The sequence below is a fragment of the Pseudophryne corroboree genome (assembly GCF_028390025.1).
Source record: "Pseudophryne corroboree isolate aPseCor3 chromosome 3 unlocalized genomic scaffold, aPseCor3.hap2 SUPER_3_unloc_24, whole genome shotgun sequence".
Lineage (NCBI taxonomy): Eukaryota > Metazoa > Chordata > Amphibia > Anura > Myobatrachidae > Pseudophryne > Pseudophryne corroboree.
In genome coordinates this window covers 1,191,321-1,209,417 of record NW_026967513.1, presented here as the reverse complement: position 1 = coordinate 1,209,417, position 18,097 = coordinate 1,191,321, and the positions used below count along the sequence as shown (strand labels likewise).

General features: G+C 46.3%; 1 protein-coding gene and 1 pseudogene across 1 annotated transcript in view; one reads left to right on the top strand and one right to left on the bottom strand.

Moving 5' to 3' along the window:
- The window catches only part of LOC134983786 (zinc finger protein 850-like), a 197,181-nt pseudogene that overhangs the window by 106,645 nt on the left and 72,439 nt on the right, over positions 1-18,097 (top strand).
- LOC134983787 (zinc finger protein 585A-like) overlaps positions 1-18,097 on the bottom strand; it is a 197,291-nt gene that overhangs the window by 146,323 nt on the left and 32,871 nt on the right. Inside the window, exons 4-6 of the mRNA XM_063949422.1 lie at positions 16,324-16,402; positions 16,107-16,204; positions 11,467-12,058 (exon numbers count right to left, since the gene is read on the bottom strand). Of these exons, the coding sequence (XP_063805492.1) occupies positions 11,467-12,058; positions 16,107-16,204; positions 16,324-16,357 (724 nt within the window). The 5' untranslated portion in view covers positions 16,358-16,402. The remainder of the gene's footprint in view (positions 1-11,466; positions 12,059-16,106; positions 16,205-16,323; positions 16,403-18,097) is intronic.

Below are 18,097 nucleotides of genomic sequence, written 5' to 3'. Positions count from 1 at the left end.
TGTGGGATTACTAGGGGTGACATGGACGCTCATGTGGGATTAGTAGAGGTGACATGGACGCTCATGTGGGATTAGTAGAGGTGACACGGACGCACATGTGGGATTACTAGAGGTGACACGGACACTCATGTGGGATTACAAAAGGTGACATGGACGCTCACGTGGGATTACTGGAGGTGACATGGACGCTCATGTGGGATTACTATAGGTGACATGGACACTCATGTGGGATTACTAGAGGTGACATGGGCACTCATGTGGGATTACTAGAGGTGACATGGGCTTTGCAATAATAAAACAGCAAAGAAGAGAAAGTGCTGTCCTGTTTGCGCACTAATAAATAATATATAACCTTTATTAAGTACAGTAAAGTATGTAAGATAAATCAGTGATATATAAAACACAAAGGTAAATGTATAAAGGTGCATAAAGTAATCAAAAGACAATTGTATTTGTTGTTAAACATCGGCATGTATATTATATTGGGCGATAATTGATTCAGTGCTGGTAATCCTGTTCAGTAAGAATATATTAATATATTACACCCATACGAGGATGGGATAAATTACACATTTAATAATATTGTGGCAGAGTTTCCTCCAGCGGTAATCTTAATGTAACATCATACTGTATGTATAAACATTTTATGGGGGGGGATTCAGTTCATCGCAAAAACTCCCTAACCAATTAGCCGCAAAAAGTTATTGGTGCAGCCGCCCAAGAAGAGCCCACCTTCCTTGTGGAGTGGGCTTTCACTGATTTTGGATGCGGCAATCCAGTCGCAGAATAAGCCTGCTGAATCGTGTTACAGATCCAGCGAGCAATAGTTTGCTTTGAAGCAGGAGCACCCAGCTTGTTGGATGCATACAGGATAAACAGCGAGTCAATCTTTCTGACTCCAGCCGTTCTGGTTACATAAATCTTCAAAGCCCGGACTATGTCAAGTAACTTGGAATCCTCCAAGTCACGAGTAGCCGCAGGCACCACAATAGGTTGGTTCAAATGAAAAGATGACACCACCTTTGGCTGAAATTGCGGACGAGTCCGCAATTCTGCCCTGTCCATATGGAAAACCAGATAGGGGCTTTTACATGACAAAGCCGCCAATTCTGACACACGCCTAGCCGAAGCTAAGGCCAACAGCATGACCACTTTCCACATGAGATACCTTAGCTCCACGGTTTTAAGTGGCTCAAACCAGTGGGATTTCAGGAAACCCAACACCACGTTAAGATCCCAAGGTGCCACCGGTGGCACAAAAGGAGGCTGAATATGCAGCACTCCCTTAACAAACGTCTGAACCTCAGGCAGTGAAGCCAGTTCTTTTTGAAAGATAATGGATAGGGCCAAAATCTGGACCTTTATGGACCCAAATTTTTGGCCCATAGACACTCCTGACTGTAGGAAGTGCAGGAACCGGCCGAGCTGGAATTCCTCTGTAGGGGCCTTCCTGGCCTCACACCAAGTAACATATTTTCGCCATATACGGTGATAATGCATTGCTGTCACGTCCTTCCTAGCCTTTATCAGCGTAGGAATAACTTCTCCAGAATGCCTTTTTCCGCTAGGATCCGGTGTTCAACCGCCATGCCGTCAAACGCAGCTGCGGTAAGTCTTGGAACAGACAGGGCCCCTGTTGCAACAGGTCCTGTCTGAGAGGCAGAGGCCATGGGTCCTCTGTGAGCATTTCTTGCAGTTCCGGGTACCAAGTCCTTCTTGGTCAATCCGGAACAATGAGTATTGTTCTCACTCCTCTTTCTTACAATTCTCAGCACCTTTGGTATGAGAGGAAGAGGAGGAAACGCATAGACCGACTGGAACACCCATGGTGTTACTAGTGCGTCCACAGCTATCGCCTGAGGGTCCCTTGACCTGGCGCAATACCCTTTTAGCTTTTTGTTGAGGCGGGACGCCATCATGTCCACCTGTGGCAGTTCCCATCGATTTACAATCTGCGTGAAGACTTCTTGATGAAGTCCCCACTCTCCCGGGTGGAGGTCGTGTCTGCTGAGGAAGTCTGCTTCCCAGTTGTCCACTCCCGGAATGAACACTGCTGACAGTGCTTGCACGTGATTCTCCGCCTAACGAAGAATCCTGGTGGCTTCCGCCATTGCACCCTGCTTCTTGTGCTGCCCTGGCGGTTAACATGGGCCACTGCGGTGATGTTGTCTGACTGAATCAGCACTGGTTGGTTTCAAAGCAGAGGCTCCGCTTGACTCAGGGCGTTGTATATGGCCCTTAGTTCCAGGATATTGATGTGCAGACAAGACTCCCGACTTGACCACAGCCCTTGGAAGTTTCTTCCCTGAGTGACTGCCCCCCATCCTCGGAGGCTTGCATCCGTGGTCACCAGGCCCCAGTCCTGTATGCCGAACCTGCGGCCTTCGAGGAGGTGAGCACTTTGCAGCCACCACAGAAGAGACACCCTGGCCCTGGGGGACAGGGTGATCAGCCGATGCATCTGAAGATGCGATCCAGACCACTTTTCCAACAGATCCCACTGAAAGATCCTCGCATGGAACCTGCCGAAGGGAATGGCTTCGTATGACGCCACCATCTTTCCCAGGACTCGCGTGCAGTTATGCACCGATACCTGTTTCGGTTTTAGGAGGTCTCTGACCAGAGTCACGAGCTCCTGAGCCTTCTCCGCCGGGAGAAACACCTTCTTCTGGTCTGTGTCCAGAATCATGCCCATGAAGGGCAGACGCGTCGTAGGGATCAGCTGCGACTTTGGAATATTCAGGATCCACCCGTGTTGTTGCAACACTTCCTGAGAGTGTGCTAGGCCGATCAGCAACTGCTCCCTGGACCTCGCCTTTATGAGGAGATTGTCCAAGTATGGGATAATTGTAACTCCTTACTTTCGAAGGAGTACCATCATCTCCGCCATTACCTTGGTAAATATTCTCGGTGCTGTGGACAGGCCAAACGACAACGTCTGGAATTGGTAATGACAGTCCTGTACCACAAACTGAGGTACTCCTGATGAGGTGGATAAATGGGGACATGCAAGTAAGCATCCTTGATGTCCAGCGACACCATAAAATCCCCCTCTTCCAGGCTTGCAATGACCGCTCTGTGCGATTCCATTTTGAACTTGAATTTCTTCAGATAAATGGTCAGGGATTTTAAATTCAAAATGGGTCTGACCGGACCGTCCGGTTTCGACACCACAAACATTGTGGAATAGTAGCCCCATCCCTTTTGAAGAAGGGGAACCTTCACCACCACCTGCTGGAGATATAACTTGTGAATTGCCGCCAACACTACCTCCCTTTCCATGGGAGAAGCCGGCAGGGACGATTTTAGGTAACGGTGAGGGGGCGTCACTTCGAATTCCAGCTTGTATCCCTGAGACACAATTTGTATAGCCCAAGGATCCACCCGTGAGCGAACCCACTGGTGGCTGAAATTTAGGAGACGTGCCCCCACCGCTCCTGACAGCGTCACGCGGTGGATTTAGTGGAGGCTTTTTTTGAATGAAAGAACTGCATTTGGTAATACGGTGCTTTGGCTGTGAGGGAACATATGGCAAAAAATTCGACTTCCCAGCCGTTGCTGTGGAAACCAGGTCCGAGAGACCGTTCCCAAACAATTCCTCACCCCTGTAAGGTAAAACCTCCATGTGTTTTTTAGAGTCGGCATCACCAGTCCACTGCCGAGTCCACAGGACCCTTCTGGCAGAAATCGACATTGCGTTTACTCTAGAGCCCAGTAGGCAAATTTCCCTCTGGGCATCCCTCATATATAAGACAGTGTCTTTGATATGTCCCAGGGTCAGTAAAATAGTCTCCCTGTCCAGGGTATCTATCCCCTCAGACAGAGTATCTGTCCATGCTGCTACAGCACTACACATCCAGGCCGAAGCAGTTGCTGGCCTCAGTAGAGTACCAGAATGTGTATAAACAGACTTCAGGATACCTTCCTGCTTTCTATCCGCAGGATCCTTTAGGGCGGCCTGTGACGGCAGGGCCACCTTCTTAGATAAGCGTGTCAACGCCTTATCTACCCTAGGGGAGGATTCCCAGCGTAACCTGTCGGTTGGCGGGAAAGGGTACGCCATAAGCAATCTTTTGGAAATTACTACTTTCCTATCAGGGGAATACCACGCTTTTTCACATAATTCATTTAATTCATGTGAAGGGGGAAAAGTCACTTCTTGCTTTTTCTCCCCATACATATAAACCCTCTTGTCAGGGACAGGGTTTTCCTCTGATATGTGCAACACATCCTTCATTGCTATAATCATGTAGCGGATGGCTTTAGTCAATTTAGGCTGCAACTTAGCATCATCGTCATCGACACTGGAGTCAGAATCCGTGTCGATATCTGTGTCAACAATCTGGGATAGTGGGCGTTTTTGAGACCCTGACGGTCTCTGCGCTGTAGGATCAGGCATGGGCTGAGACCCTGACTGTCCCAAGGCTTCAGCTTTATACAACCTCTTATGCAAGGAGCTTACGTTATCATTTAACACCTTCCACATATCCATCCAATCAGGTGTCGGCGGCGACCCCACATATCATCACTTGTTCAGCCTCCACGTATCCTTCCTCGTCAAACATGTCGACACAAACGTACCGACACACTGCACACAACCAGGGAATGCTCACTTTAGGACAGGACCCCCACAAAGGCCTTTTGGGGACACAGAGTATGCCAGCACACACCCCAGCGCTATATAACCCCAGGGATTACACAGTAATTTAGTGTTTACCCAGTAGCTGCTGTTTATGACAATTTGCGCCTAAATTTATGTGCCCCCACCTCTCTTTTTACGCTTTTTCTACCTGGATACTGCAGGGGAGAGCCTGGGGAGCTTCCTCTCAGCGGAGCTGTGGAGAGAAAATGGCGCTGGTGAGTGCTGAGGAAGAAGGCCCCGCCCCCTCAGCAACGGGCTTCTGTCCCGGGTCTGTGTAAATAAAATGGCGGGGGCTCGTACATATATACAGTGCCCGGCTGTATATATGTGTCTTTTTGCCAAGAGGTATCCTAATTGCTGCCCAGGGCCCCCCCCCCCCCTGCGCCCTGCACCCTACAGTGACCAGAGTGTGTGGGTAGTGTGGGCGCTACCTCATGTGAAGACAGGAGTCTTCTGCCACCGATTTCGATGTCTTCTTGCGTCTGCCGGCTTCTGACTTTGCGAGGGGGACGGCGGCGCGGCTCCGGGAACGTACGACCAACGTACCTGTGTTCGATCCCTCTGGAGCTAATGGTGTCCAGTAGCCTAAGAAGCGCAACCTAGCTTCAGTGAGTAGGTTTGCTTCTCTTCCCTCAGTCCCTCGTAGCAGAGAGTCTGTTGTCAGCAGAAGCTCTCTGAAAATAAAAAACCTAACTAAAATACTTTCTTATTAGCAAGCTCAGGAGAGTTCACTAAAATGCACCCATCTCTGGCCGGGCACAGATTCTAAATGAGGTCTGGAGGAGGGGCATAGAGGGAGGAGCCAGTGCACACCAGTAGTACTAATTCTTTCTTAGAGTGCCCAGTCTCCTGCGGAGCCCATCTCTTCCCCATGGTCTTTACGGAGTCCCCAGCATCCACTAGGACGTTAGAGAAAATTTGATTTACCTGCGGTAGCTGTGGAAACCAGGTCCGTCAGCCCATCCCCAAACAATACGTCTCCCTTATAGGGTAGGACTTCCATATGTTTTTTGGAATCCGCATCACCCGTCCATTGGCGAGTCCATAAGAATCGTCTCGCCGAGATAGACATGGCATTGGCCCTAGAAGCCAGCAATCCAATATCCCTTTGAGCAGCTCTCATAAATAAGACTGCACCTTTAATATGGGCTAGAATTAACAATACAGTATCTCTATCCATGGTATCAAATTCAGCCGTCAGATCATCTGTCCATGCTGAAATTGCGCTACATACCCATGCCGACGCAATAGTCGGTCTTAGCACAGCTCCAGTATGCGAATAAATAGACTTTAAAGTAGTCTCCTGCCTGCGATCCGCAGGATCCTTGAGGGCCGCTGTGTCTGGAGACGGTAGCGCCACTTTCTTGGACAGGCGCGTTAAGGCCTTGTCCACAGTGGGAGGTGATTCCCAACGTACCCTGTCCTGTTTAGGGAAGGGGTATGCCATATAAATAATTTTTGGGATCTGCGGTCTCTTCTCCGGAACTCCCAAGCTTTTCCAAAGAACTTATTTAGTTAATGAGATGTGGGAAAATAAATAATCTGTTTCTTACCCTTAAACATGTGTACCCTTGTGTCGGGGACCGAGGGTTCATCCTCAATATGCAACACATCCCTTATTGCCACAATCATACACTGAATGCTTTTTGTCACCTTAGGTTGCAATTTCACTTCATCATAGTCGACACTGGAATCAAAGTCCGTGTCGGTAGTAAGGTCCACAATTTGTGCTAAGGGACGTTTTTGAGACCCCGACGGGCCCTGTGAGTCGGTCCAATCCGAGGATTGACCTCTTGATGCCTCCCTGGATTCAGCCTTATCAAGCCTCTTATGTAAAGATGCCACACTTGCATTCAACATATGCCACATGTCCATCCATTCCTGAGTCGGCACTACCGACGGGGACACACCACTCATTTGCTCCACCTCCTCCTTGGAGAATCATTCCGCCTCAGACATGTCAACAAAAAACCCAGCACTCTCCTAAGCAGCTTCATTCACCTTAGGAGAGTGCTGGGTTTTTTGTTTGGTATATTTGAGTTTGGTGGTCACAGCCCACCGCACCCCAACCCCTGGGAATGGCGAGTGCAGTGGTTCCTCGTGTTTGTTTGTATATATATATATATATATATATATATATATATATATATATATATATATATATATATATACATACATACATACAATTCCCACTCACTGCGTTACCAATGTGCCCCCCTCCTCTTTTTCCAGCCTGTGAAAGTGTTCAGCAGGGAGAGAGACCGGGGAGCCAGCGTCCTCATGCAGCTTCTGTGGAGAAAATGGCGCTGGTTAGTGGTGAGGATCAAGCTCCGCCCACCCGACGGCGGGCTTCGGTCCCAGTGCAATTGTAATAAAATGGCGGGGGATCTGTGATTTACTGCCTCCGCAGCCTAATCATACTCTTTGTGCATCAAACTTTGAGTATTATTGCTGCCCAGGGCGCCCCCCCGCCCCCCTCCCCCCATCAGTGCTGCCTCTGTGTGTTGTGTCTGGGAGCAATGGCGCGCAGCGGTACCTCAAGAAGATCTGAAGTCTTCTGCCACCTGAGATGTCTTCTATCTTCTCAGGGGGTGTGGTATTGAAAGTCGACAGTAACTAGGTCGACAATGTCTAGGTCGACCACTATTGGTCGACAGTAACTAGGTCGACAGGGTCAAAAGGTCGACAGGGTCAAAAGGTCGACATGTTCTAGGTCGACAGGTCAAAAGGTCGACATGAATTTTTAATGTTATTTTGGTGTCATTTTCTTCGTAGAGTGACCGGGAACCCCAATTAGTGCACCGCGTCCCCTCGCATGGCTCGCTTCGCTCGCCATGCTTCGGGCATGGTGCCTTCGCTCCGCTACCGCTTCGCTCGGCACAGATTACCGTTCCAATCGTAGTCCACGTGGATCGTTAAGTATGAAAAGGTTCAAAAAAAGAAAAAAATTGTGAAAAACTCATGTCGACCTTTTGACCTGTCGACCTAGAACATGTCGACCTTTTGACCCTGTCGACCTTTTGACCCTGTCGACCTAGTTACTGTCGACCAATAGTGGTCGACCTAGACATTGTCGACCTAGTTACTGTCGACTTTCAGTCCGGATCCCCTTCTCATACTCGCCCGGCTTCCATCTTCCAGCATCTGTGAGGAGGACGGCTGCGCGGCTTCGGGACGAACCCCAGGGCAAGACCTGTGTTCCGACTCCATCTGGACCTAATGGTGTCCAGTAGCCTAAGAAGCAGAGCCTATCAGTTAAGTAGGTCTGCTTCTCTCCCCTCAGTCCCACGATGCAGGGAGCCTGCTGCCAGCAGTGCTCCCTGAAAATAAAAAACCTAACAAAATTCTTTTTCTACAGAAAACTCAGGAGAGCTCTCTGCAGTGCACCCATTCTCCTCTGGGCACAGAATCTAACTGGAGGAGGGGCATAGAGGGAGGAGCCAGTGCACACCCTTAGGAAAAGTTCTTTTTAGGTGCCCTATCTCCTGCGGAGCCCGTCTATAACCCATGGTCCTTACGGAGTCCCCAGCATCTTCTAGGATGTAAGAGAAAAAGGCTTTGTAGATGTTTACTACTGTATTGTCTTACTGACCTATAGTTTCCTACTGTATTGTCTTACTGACCTATAGTTTCTTACTGTATTGTCTTATTGACCTATAGCTTCCTACTGTATTGTCTTACTGACCTATAGTTTCTTACTGTACTGTTTTACTGACCTAGTTTCCCACTGTATTGTCTTACTGACCTACAGTTTCCTTTTGTATTGTCTTACTAACCTATAGTTTCCTACTGTATTGTCTTCCTGACCTATAGTTTCCTACTGTATTGTCTTACTGACCTACAGTTTCCTACTGTATTGTCTTACTGACCTATAGTTTCTTACTGTATTGTTTTACTGACCTATAGTTGCTTCTGTATTGTCTTACTGACCTATAGTTTCCTACTGTATTGTCTTACTAACCTATAGTTTCCTACTGTATTGTCTTCCTGACCTATAGTTTCCTACTGTATTGTCTTACTGACCTATAGTTTCCTACTGTATTGTCTTACTGACCTATAGTTTCTTACTGTATTGTTTTACTGACCTAGTTTCCCACTGTATTGTCTTACTGACCTACAGTTTCCTTTTGTATTGTCTTACTAACCTATAGTTTCCTACTGTATTGTCTTCCTGACCTATAGTTTCCTACTGTATTGTCTTACTGACCTACAGTTTCCTACTGTATTGTCTTACTGACCTATAGTTTCCTTCTGTATTGTCTTACTGACCTATAGTTGCTTCTGTATTGTCTTACTGACCTATAGTTTCCTACTGTATTGTCTTACTGACCTATAGTTTCCTTCTGTATTGTCTTACTGACCTATAGTTGCTTCTGTATTGTCTTACTGACCTATAGTTTCCTACTGTATTGTCTTACTGACCTATAGCTTCCTTCTGTATTGTCTTACTGACCTATAGTTTCCTTCTGCATTGTTTTACTGACCTATAGTTTCCTTCTCTATTCTTTCTGACCTATAGTTTCTTCTGTATTGTCTTACTCATCTCGTTGCCTTCTACATTGTCTTACTGACCTATAGTTTCCTGTCTTACTGACCTATAGTTTCCTACTGTATTGTCTTACTGACCTAAAGTTTCTTCTGTATTGTCTTACTGACCTATAGTTTCCTACTGTATTGTCTTACTGACCTATTGTTTCTTCTGTATTGTCTTACTGACCTATAGTTTCTTACTGTATTGTCTTAGGGCCCTACACACTAAAAGATTATCTGTCCAATCTGGCAATGTCTGGGAGCAAATGGCAATTTACTATTTGCTCTCAAAGATTGGAAAACAGACAAAAATGGACTTTCAGACAAATTGGTTACATTTGTTTCATTAAACCAATTTATCTGAACTGTGTTTGTCCATTTTCTTGATTTTGGGAGCAAATGGTTGATTGTCATTTGCTCCCAGACATCGCCAGATTTTCTTTCCAATCAGCCAGATTGGACAGATAATCTTTAAGTGTGTAGGGCCCTTTACTGACCTATAGTTTCTGACTGTATTGTCTTACTGACCTATAGTTTCTGACTGTATTGTCTTACTGACCTATAGTTTCCTACTGTATTGTCTTACTGACCTATAGTTTTTTACTGTATGGTCTTACTGACGTATCATGGCTTACTGTAGTCTTACTGGTCTATAGTTTCCTTATTTATTGTCTTGCTGACCTATAGTTTCTTCTGTAATGTCTTACTGACCTATAGTTTCTTCTGTATTGTCTTACTGACCTATAGTTTCCTTCTGTATTGTCTTACAGACCTATAGTTTCCTATATACATAGTTTTCCTGTCTATGTATGGTAGGTATGGAAGGGAGACCTACCATACATAGACAGTATATATAAGCCTCAGCCTCTCCCTTCTGAAAATGATAATGAATAAGGTGTATGTGTGGATACCATGCACATGTAACTGATTCTATTTACAGGAAACAATAGGGAGAGCCCACGGCTGTCTGGCAGTGTTCTAGATGGTTAAGTATTACACATATGAATATATTTCTTCTAAATAAAATATTTTTCACCCTGATTGATATAATACTGATAGTAAGACAATTCAGTCAATAGTAATCTTTCTTTTAAGTAAGTAAGATCCATATATATGAATTTTTAGTGAATAGTTATTAAAGGTTATATTTTAATTGCAATTAAGTTAACAAGAGTGCTCCCAAAAAGGAAGTTTACTTCTTTCTTTCCGGACCGCTCTTCTATGCAGAAGGGAAATATCTGCTGTTTATTGAGAGATGCTCCCTGTAAGGAATTTACCACTTGCAGCTGAAATTGCAAAAGACCCCACCCCTTGCATCAGGTAAATTAATGTCTCCTATGATTATGACTTCTCCCTTTAAAGCCATTTTAGTGATGTCCAACAATAGATTCCTGTCCAAATCCTGCCCCAGGCCACGTGGTCTAGAGATCACCCCAATATGAATAATGTCCTTTTTCCCGGTTTCTGTGGTGACCAAAGGGGCCTCAGATTTGTCTTCAATATTTTGTATTAATTGAAGTAGCATTTATGCTTTTTTCCCACATACATTGCTACGCTTCCTCCTACACTGACCATTCTATCCTTCCTAAATAAATTGTATCCTGGTATAGCTATGTCCCAGTCATGATTCTCATTGCACTATGACTCTGTAATTGCCACAATATCCAGGTTATCCCTGGTCATTATCACAATTAGCTCTGGAATTTTGTCTCCTAATCTCCTAGCATTTGCACACATAGCTTTAAGAATTATGTCTGTGCATCTGTTATTAGTAGCCATGTCCAGACAGTACAAAATAAATGACAAGTTTAAAGTTGAAATTACCTGTTTGGTGATGTTGTTCAGTATTTGGTATTTGTTTTTTTAACTAATCAGGAATCACAAACTGTCCTTTACACCACGACTACACCTCACTAAATGAAAAGATATAGTAAACATGACCACAAATGGCCAAATAGGTCTACTATATACAAGGAGTTATTTAATACCTGCATCATCTAACAAAATGAAGGTTATTTAATAAATGGTTGCTAAACTGAGAAATTTAGATCCCATACAAATTACACACTACTACTTATATATGATCCCTAAAAACTTCTGCTTGTTACTTTTAATAACATTATAGTGTTGTGTGTAATAACTCTATTCATCTGATGTTTGTCATGGATAACCTTGTGTTATAAACACCCAACTGAGAACTGGGATGATGGCAGAGGATGGTGTAGAATAAGAGATTGCTGTAGTGACTGAGCAATGAGAATATGTTACTTCTGTAATAAGTGTTTATTACTCACCTGTGCTGATATCTGTAGGGATCTCCTCCTCCTTACACTGCTGATCACCCCTCACATACGTTTCTTCTTCTCCCTCTGTATCTTCTGTCATCATATCAGTCGCATACGTCTCTTCTTCTCCCTCTGTATCTTCTGCCTTTATATCAGTCACATACGTCTCTTCTTCTTCCTCTGTATCTTTTGCCTTTATATCAGTCACATATGTCTCCTCTTCTCCCTCTATATCTTCTTCCTTTATATCAGTCACATACGTGTCTTCTTCTTCCTCTATATCTTCTGCCTTCATATCAGTCACATACGTCTCTTCTTCTCCCTCTATATCTTCTGCCTTTATATCAGTCACATACGTCTCTTCTTCTCCCTCTATATCTTCTGCCTTCATATCAGTCGCATATGTCTCCTCTTCTCCCTCTATATCTCCTGCCTTTATATCAGTCACATACATCTCTTCTTCTCCCTCTATATCTTTTGCCTTTATATCAGTCACATATGTCTCTTCTTCTTCCTCTATATCTTCTGCCTTTATATCAGTCACATATGTCTCTTCTTCTCTCCTTATATCTTCTGCCTTTATACAAGAAAGACGTTCTACCTAAATAACCCAAAAAAAGATGATTTTGGTACTTACCGATAAATCCATTTCTCTGAATCCTCTAGGGGACACTGGAGTCTTATACAGTAGGTGTGTGAAGCTTGCAACCGGAGGTGTGGCACAATCTAAAATTAGCATTGTCTGCACAGCCGGCTCCTCCCCCTTCACATCCCTCCTCCCTCAGTTTGGAAAACGTGACTGAGAGAATAGGACATGATACTATAGCACTTGGCGAGGAACCGAACCGTACAACAAAGCAACAGCATCCAAGAAACTCTTAACAGAAAAACCAACGCTGTTTGCACGAACTGTTTGAACAAGAACTTTGAACACAGCAGGTTGACAGCACTGAGGCGGGCATCCAGTGTCCCCTAGAGGATTCAGAGAAATGGATTTATCGGTAAGTACCAAAATCATCTTTTATCTTTCATCCACTAGGGGACACTGGAGTCTTATACAGTAGGGGACGTCCCAAAGTTATCCCCAAGGGAGGGAGTGCTGTCGATGGCCTGCAAAACTAAACGTCCGAACTTAGAATTTCCGGACGCCAAGGTATCAAACCTGTAAAAGTTTGCGAATGTGTGGGCTAAGACCACGTTCTCGCTCTGCAAAATTGAGTAGTGGAAGCACCTCGAATAGCCGCCCATGAGGCACCCACTGATCTGGTATTATGAGCACCAGTCTGAACCGGAAACTGCTTACCACAGGAAATATTAGCTTGCCGATTGGCAAAGCTATTCCATCTAAACAAAGACTGCCTAGATGCTGGCCAACCATTCTTTGGACCAAACAAAATGGTCCGACCTTCTAAAGGACGACGTAACTTGTAGTATATTCGTAAGCTCGGACAACATCCAAAGACACGTCCCCTTCTGCGAATCCCTGAAAGGATGGGACCACAATCGGTTGGTTTACCTGAAACCCCGAAACAACCTTAGGAAGGAAATCCGCTCATGTACGGAGTTTGGCCTTATCCTTCTGGAAAATTAACAAAGGACTCTAACCTGATAGGGCTCCTTACACCGAAACCCTTCCAGCCGAAGCCAAGGCAAGTAATAACGTGACCTTCCAAGAGAGATATTGCAGGTCTGTTCTTTCCAACGGCTCAAAAGATGGTGATCTCAAAAATTCCAACTACAAATCTAAGTCCCACTGCGCAGTGGGAGGACGGAAAGGAGGTTGTATCCTCAGAACCCCCTGTAAAAAGGTTTGAACCTCTTGTAAGGACGCTAACCGCTGTTGAAATAGGATGGAGAGAGCCGAAACTTGAACCTTCAAGGAACCTAGTCTTAGTCCTTCATCTAGACCAGCTGGAGTGAAAAGTAGAAGTCTGGGTAAGTGGACGTTCGTCTAATTCTACCCATGTTCCTAACACCAGTCCATGTACTTCTTCTAATGTCTGCAGTCGTACATGGGTGTCACCGGCTTTTGAGCAGCGATCATCTTTAGGAATAGCCATTCTTGGTATACCTCTCACTCTTAAGATCCGGGTCTCAACAGCCACGCCATTAAACGTAGCCTGTTCAGGTCTGAGTGGAGGAACGGCCCCTGATATAGCCGGTCCTCCCTTCGAGGTAACTGCCAAGGGTCCTCCGCTAGTATCCCCCGTAAGTCCGAGTACCAACCTCTACGGGGCCAACTTGGTGCTATGAGAATTGCCCATACTCGCTCTCGTATTACCCCTTTTTGGAGAATTCGGGGTATGAGTGTGAAAGGCGGAAAAATGTAAACCCTTCTGTAACACCAAGGAAGTGTCAGCGTGTCCACTTCCTCTGCTGCTGGATCTCTTCTTCTGGACACATACCTGGGCAGCTAATGATTTTGTCGAGATGCCATCAGGTCCACCTGAGGTAGACACCATCTACTCACCATCATGTCGAAGATCTGTGTAAGCACCGCTCGCCTGGATGCAGTCCTGGCGACTGTGATAATCTGCTTTCCGGTTCACTGTTGACCATTGACTATATCTTCGGCTAAGAGAAGCGAATTGTAAACTGCTTCTCAGTTCGAGAATGGTTATTGGTAACCCTCTCTCCAGTAAAGTCCATTTGCCCTGAAAGTGGTGGGACTCTAGGACAGCTTCCCCAACCTCTGAGACTGACATTTGTTATGAGAATCCTATAATCCAAATTATTATAAATTCCAAATTCTTGCCTGCTGCAAGGGTCTCTATAACCGCTTCTATAAGGGAATCTAAACTCCTGATCTAAGGCAGACTTCAGTATCTTGCCTCTTTATCTATAATAAGACCTTCTTCCTCCTTCGTGTAAGATGAGGATGGTTCTCTTAATCGACTTGTTCGCATTTCTTTATGCTTGCGCAGGAGGGATTAATTTAAATCAGAAATTCCTCCATAGTCTTTGAGAATCCCTCAGTCCTTTCCGACTGCTGTTTGCGGGATTCTGACATTTCCTTTGAAATACCTGTTAGGGCTTGCTCCCATGACCTTGGCGGAGCCTTCCTCCCGTGCTGGACGCCCTTAACTAGACAGGCAACGCATACCCAGGAGCCGCTCACCCTTGCTCATCTTACTACATTTTGTGGAAACATAATAAGTCTTAGTGTTGGCGACATTTGAAGCCGTACCCCATAGAGCGCTCCTCAGTGCTTCCCCCCTTTATAATAGGAACAGAAAGACGGTAATGGGTGATGGGAGTAAAGGTACACTGGATCCCCCTAGCTGGATCTTTCTAAACACTACACACAAAACAAAAAATAACAATTTATAATAATAATATCACCAGCCTCGTTGCAACCCTCACACACCCAACTGTATTTCAGTTCTGAGGTCGGGGTTGTGATCCAGTCGTTCCCATCATTTCATCGGGATCTTTTGTTTAGAAGTCCCTTGAAAATCTAAAGCATAAAAATGCCTGTCAGAATCCATTGAAAATCCATTGCAGCAGAGTCCTAAATACAAATGTCCAGTAGAGGGAGCAGTTGCTCTATTATAATAACCCGCCCCTCTGCTCTGACCGGCCAGGAAGCCCGTCTATTCTAATGGTAATAACGCCTGAGAGAGTCCTAAATACAAATGTCCAGTAGAGGGAGCAGTTGCTCTATTATAATAACCCGTCCCTCTGCTCTGACCGGCCAGGAAGCCCGTCTATTCTAAAGGTAATAACGCCTGAGAGAGTCCTAAATACAAATGTCCAGTAGAGGGAGCAGTTGCTCTATTATAATAACCCGTCCCTCTGCTCTGACCGGCCAGGAAGCCCGTCTATTCTAAAGGTAATAACGCCTGAGAGAGTCCTTTTGGCGCCTCTATTCATTTAAAAATGGCCGCCATTTATTTAATAAATATTTATTACTAAGGCTCTCTGGGTCCTTCCTAGGGTCACTCTACCCCCTTAACGGCTGCCCCAGGCCGGACTTACTAGCAAGAGGATCAGTTTCTATTAATTTCCCCCTTTGTCGTCACCCTCAGCCCTCCGCTGGCGGCGGGAAGGGACGAGAGATCATCTGAGCGAGCGGTCGACCCACTTCCCAAGCGCCCGTAGTGTGTGTGATGCTGCTACTGACAGGCGCGCTGTGTCTCCCTCCGCTGGCGGTGGGAGAGAGCTAGAGACCATTTCAGCGTGCGGCGGGAGGTCAGTGCGCGTCCCCGCTGTATGTGAGGATGCTGCCGCTGACAGCCGCGATGCGTCTCCCTCCGATGTAGAGGGGGGGGGGGGGGAGCTGACATGCAGCGGGAGTAGAAGCCGGCCAGGGAGTGTTTGAGCATTCGCTGTGTGTATAAAAGAAGTGGGCGCGGCGGGGGAGCTGCGCTGCTAGTCTGCCAGGACATAAGTTACAGGAAGCCTGGAGGCAGCAGCGTGCACAATGTTAATTTTAGATTAAGTATAATTTATATATATACTTATATTTATACTGTATAAGACACCAGTGTCCCCTAGTGGATGAAAGAGAAACACAATGGCATTTGCATAATGTTTGATTAAATTGAGGTGAAACAGTATAATATCAGTGTATAATACACACAGCTCCTCTACACATTATATAGTGACAGTCACTTTGGTATATTAGGGAGACCCTAAATCCCACCTACCTGATCCTCCTGTGGGATCCTGTGATTCTCCTCTGTACAATCCTGGGAATACAGAGGACGGGGACATCTCTCTGGGATATCTCTGTTACTGGGCCCATCTGTAGGAGACACACAGAGACTGAGTACAGTGTATATATGTGATTATCAGATGATGTGTGTATATAGGGGGTCCCCATACCTGCTCTCCCCTGTACAATACATGACAGTCTCCTCTTACCCAGTGATGTGAGGGGCCGGTGATTCTCCATCATCACGTCCTTATACAGACCCCTGTGTTCCTCTATATACTCCCCCTCCTGCATGGAGACATAGACAGTGACATCCTGACACCTTATAGGCACCTGACACACACAGTGATACAGTCATCACCCAGACACATCCCCTGGTGTTACTGTATAATGTCCCATTCCCAGCAGTCACCTCTCCAGTCATCACCCAGACACATCCCCCGGTGTTACTGTATAATGCTCCATTCCCAGCAGTCACCTCTCCAGTCATCACCCAGACACATCCCCTGGTGTTACTGTATAATGTCCCATTCCCAGCAGTCACCTCTCCAGTCATCACCCAGACACATCCCCTGGTGTTACTGTATAATGTCCCATTCCCAGCAGTCACCTCTCCAGTCATCACCCAGACACATCCCCTGGTGTTACTGTATAATGTCCCATTCCCAGCAGTCACCTCTCCAGTCATCACCCAGACACATCCCCTGGTGTTACTGTATAATGTCCCATTCCCAGCAGTCACCTCTCCAGTCATCACCCAGACACATCCCCTGGTGTTACTGTATAATGTCCCATTCCCAGCAGTCACCTCTCCAGTCATCACCCAGACACATCCCCTGGTGTTACTGTATAATGTCCCATTCCCAGCAGTCACCTCTCCAGTCATCACCCAGACACGTCCCCTGGTGTTACTGTATAATGTCCCATTCCCAGCAGTCACCTCTCCAGTCATCACCCAGACACATCCCCTGGTGTTACTGTATAATGTCCCATTCCCAGCAGTCACCTCTCCAGTCATCACCCAGACACATCCCCTGGTGTTACTGTATAATGTCCCATTCCCAGCAGTCACCTCTCCAGTCATCACCCAGACACGTCCCCTGGTGTTACTGTATAATGTCCCATTCCCAGCAGTCACCTATCCAGTCATCACCCAGACACATCCCACGGTGTTACTGTACAATGTCCCATTTCCAGCAGTCACCTCTCCAGTCATCACCCAGACACATCCCCTGGTGTTACTGTATAATGTCCTATTCCCAGCAGTCACCTCTCCAGTCATCATCCAGACACATCCCCCGGTGTTACTGTATAATGCCCCATTCCCAGCAGTCACCTATCCAGTCATCACCCGGACACGTCCCCTGGTGTTACTGTATTATGTCCCATTCCCAGCAGTCACCTCTCCAGGCATCACCCAGACACATCCCCCGGTGTTACTGTACAATGCCCCATTCCAAGCAGTCACCTCTCCAGTCAGCACCCAGACATACACCCCGGTGTTACTGTATAATGTCCCATTCCCAGCAGTCACCTCTCCAGTCATCACCCAGACACGTCCCCCAGTGTTACTGTATAATGTTACATTCCCAGCAGTCACCTCTCCAGTCATCACCCGGACACGTCCCCTGGTGTTACTGTATAATGTCCCATTCCAAGCAGTCACCTCTCCAGTCAGCACCCAGACATACACCCCGGTGTTACTGTATAATGCCCCATTCCCAGCAGTCACCTCTCCAGTCATCACCCAGACACATCCCCCGGTGTTACTGTATAATGCCCCATTCCCAGCAGTCACCTATCCAGTCATCACCCGGACACGTCCCCTGGTGTTACTGTATAATGTCCCATTCCCAGCAGTCACCTCTCCAGTCATCACCCAGACACATCCCCTGGTGTTACTGTATAATGCCCCATTCCAAGCAGTCACCTCTCCAGGCATCACCCAGACACATCCCCTGGTGTTACTGTATAATGTCCCAT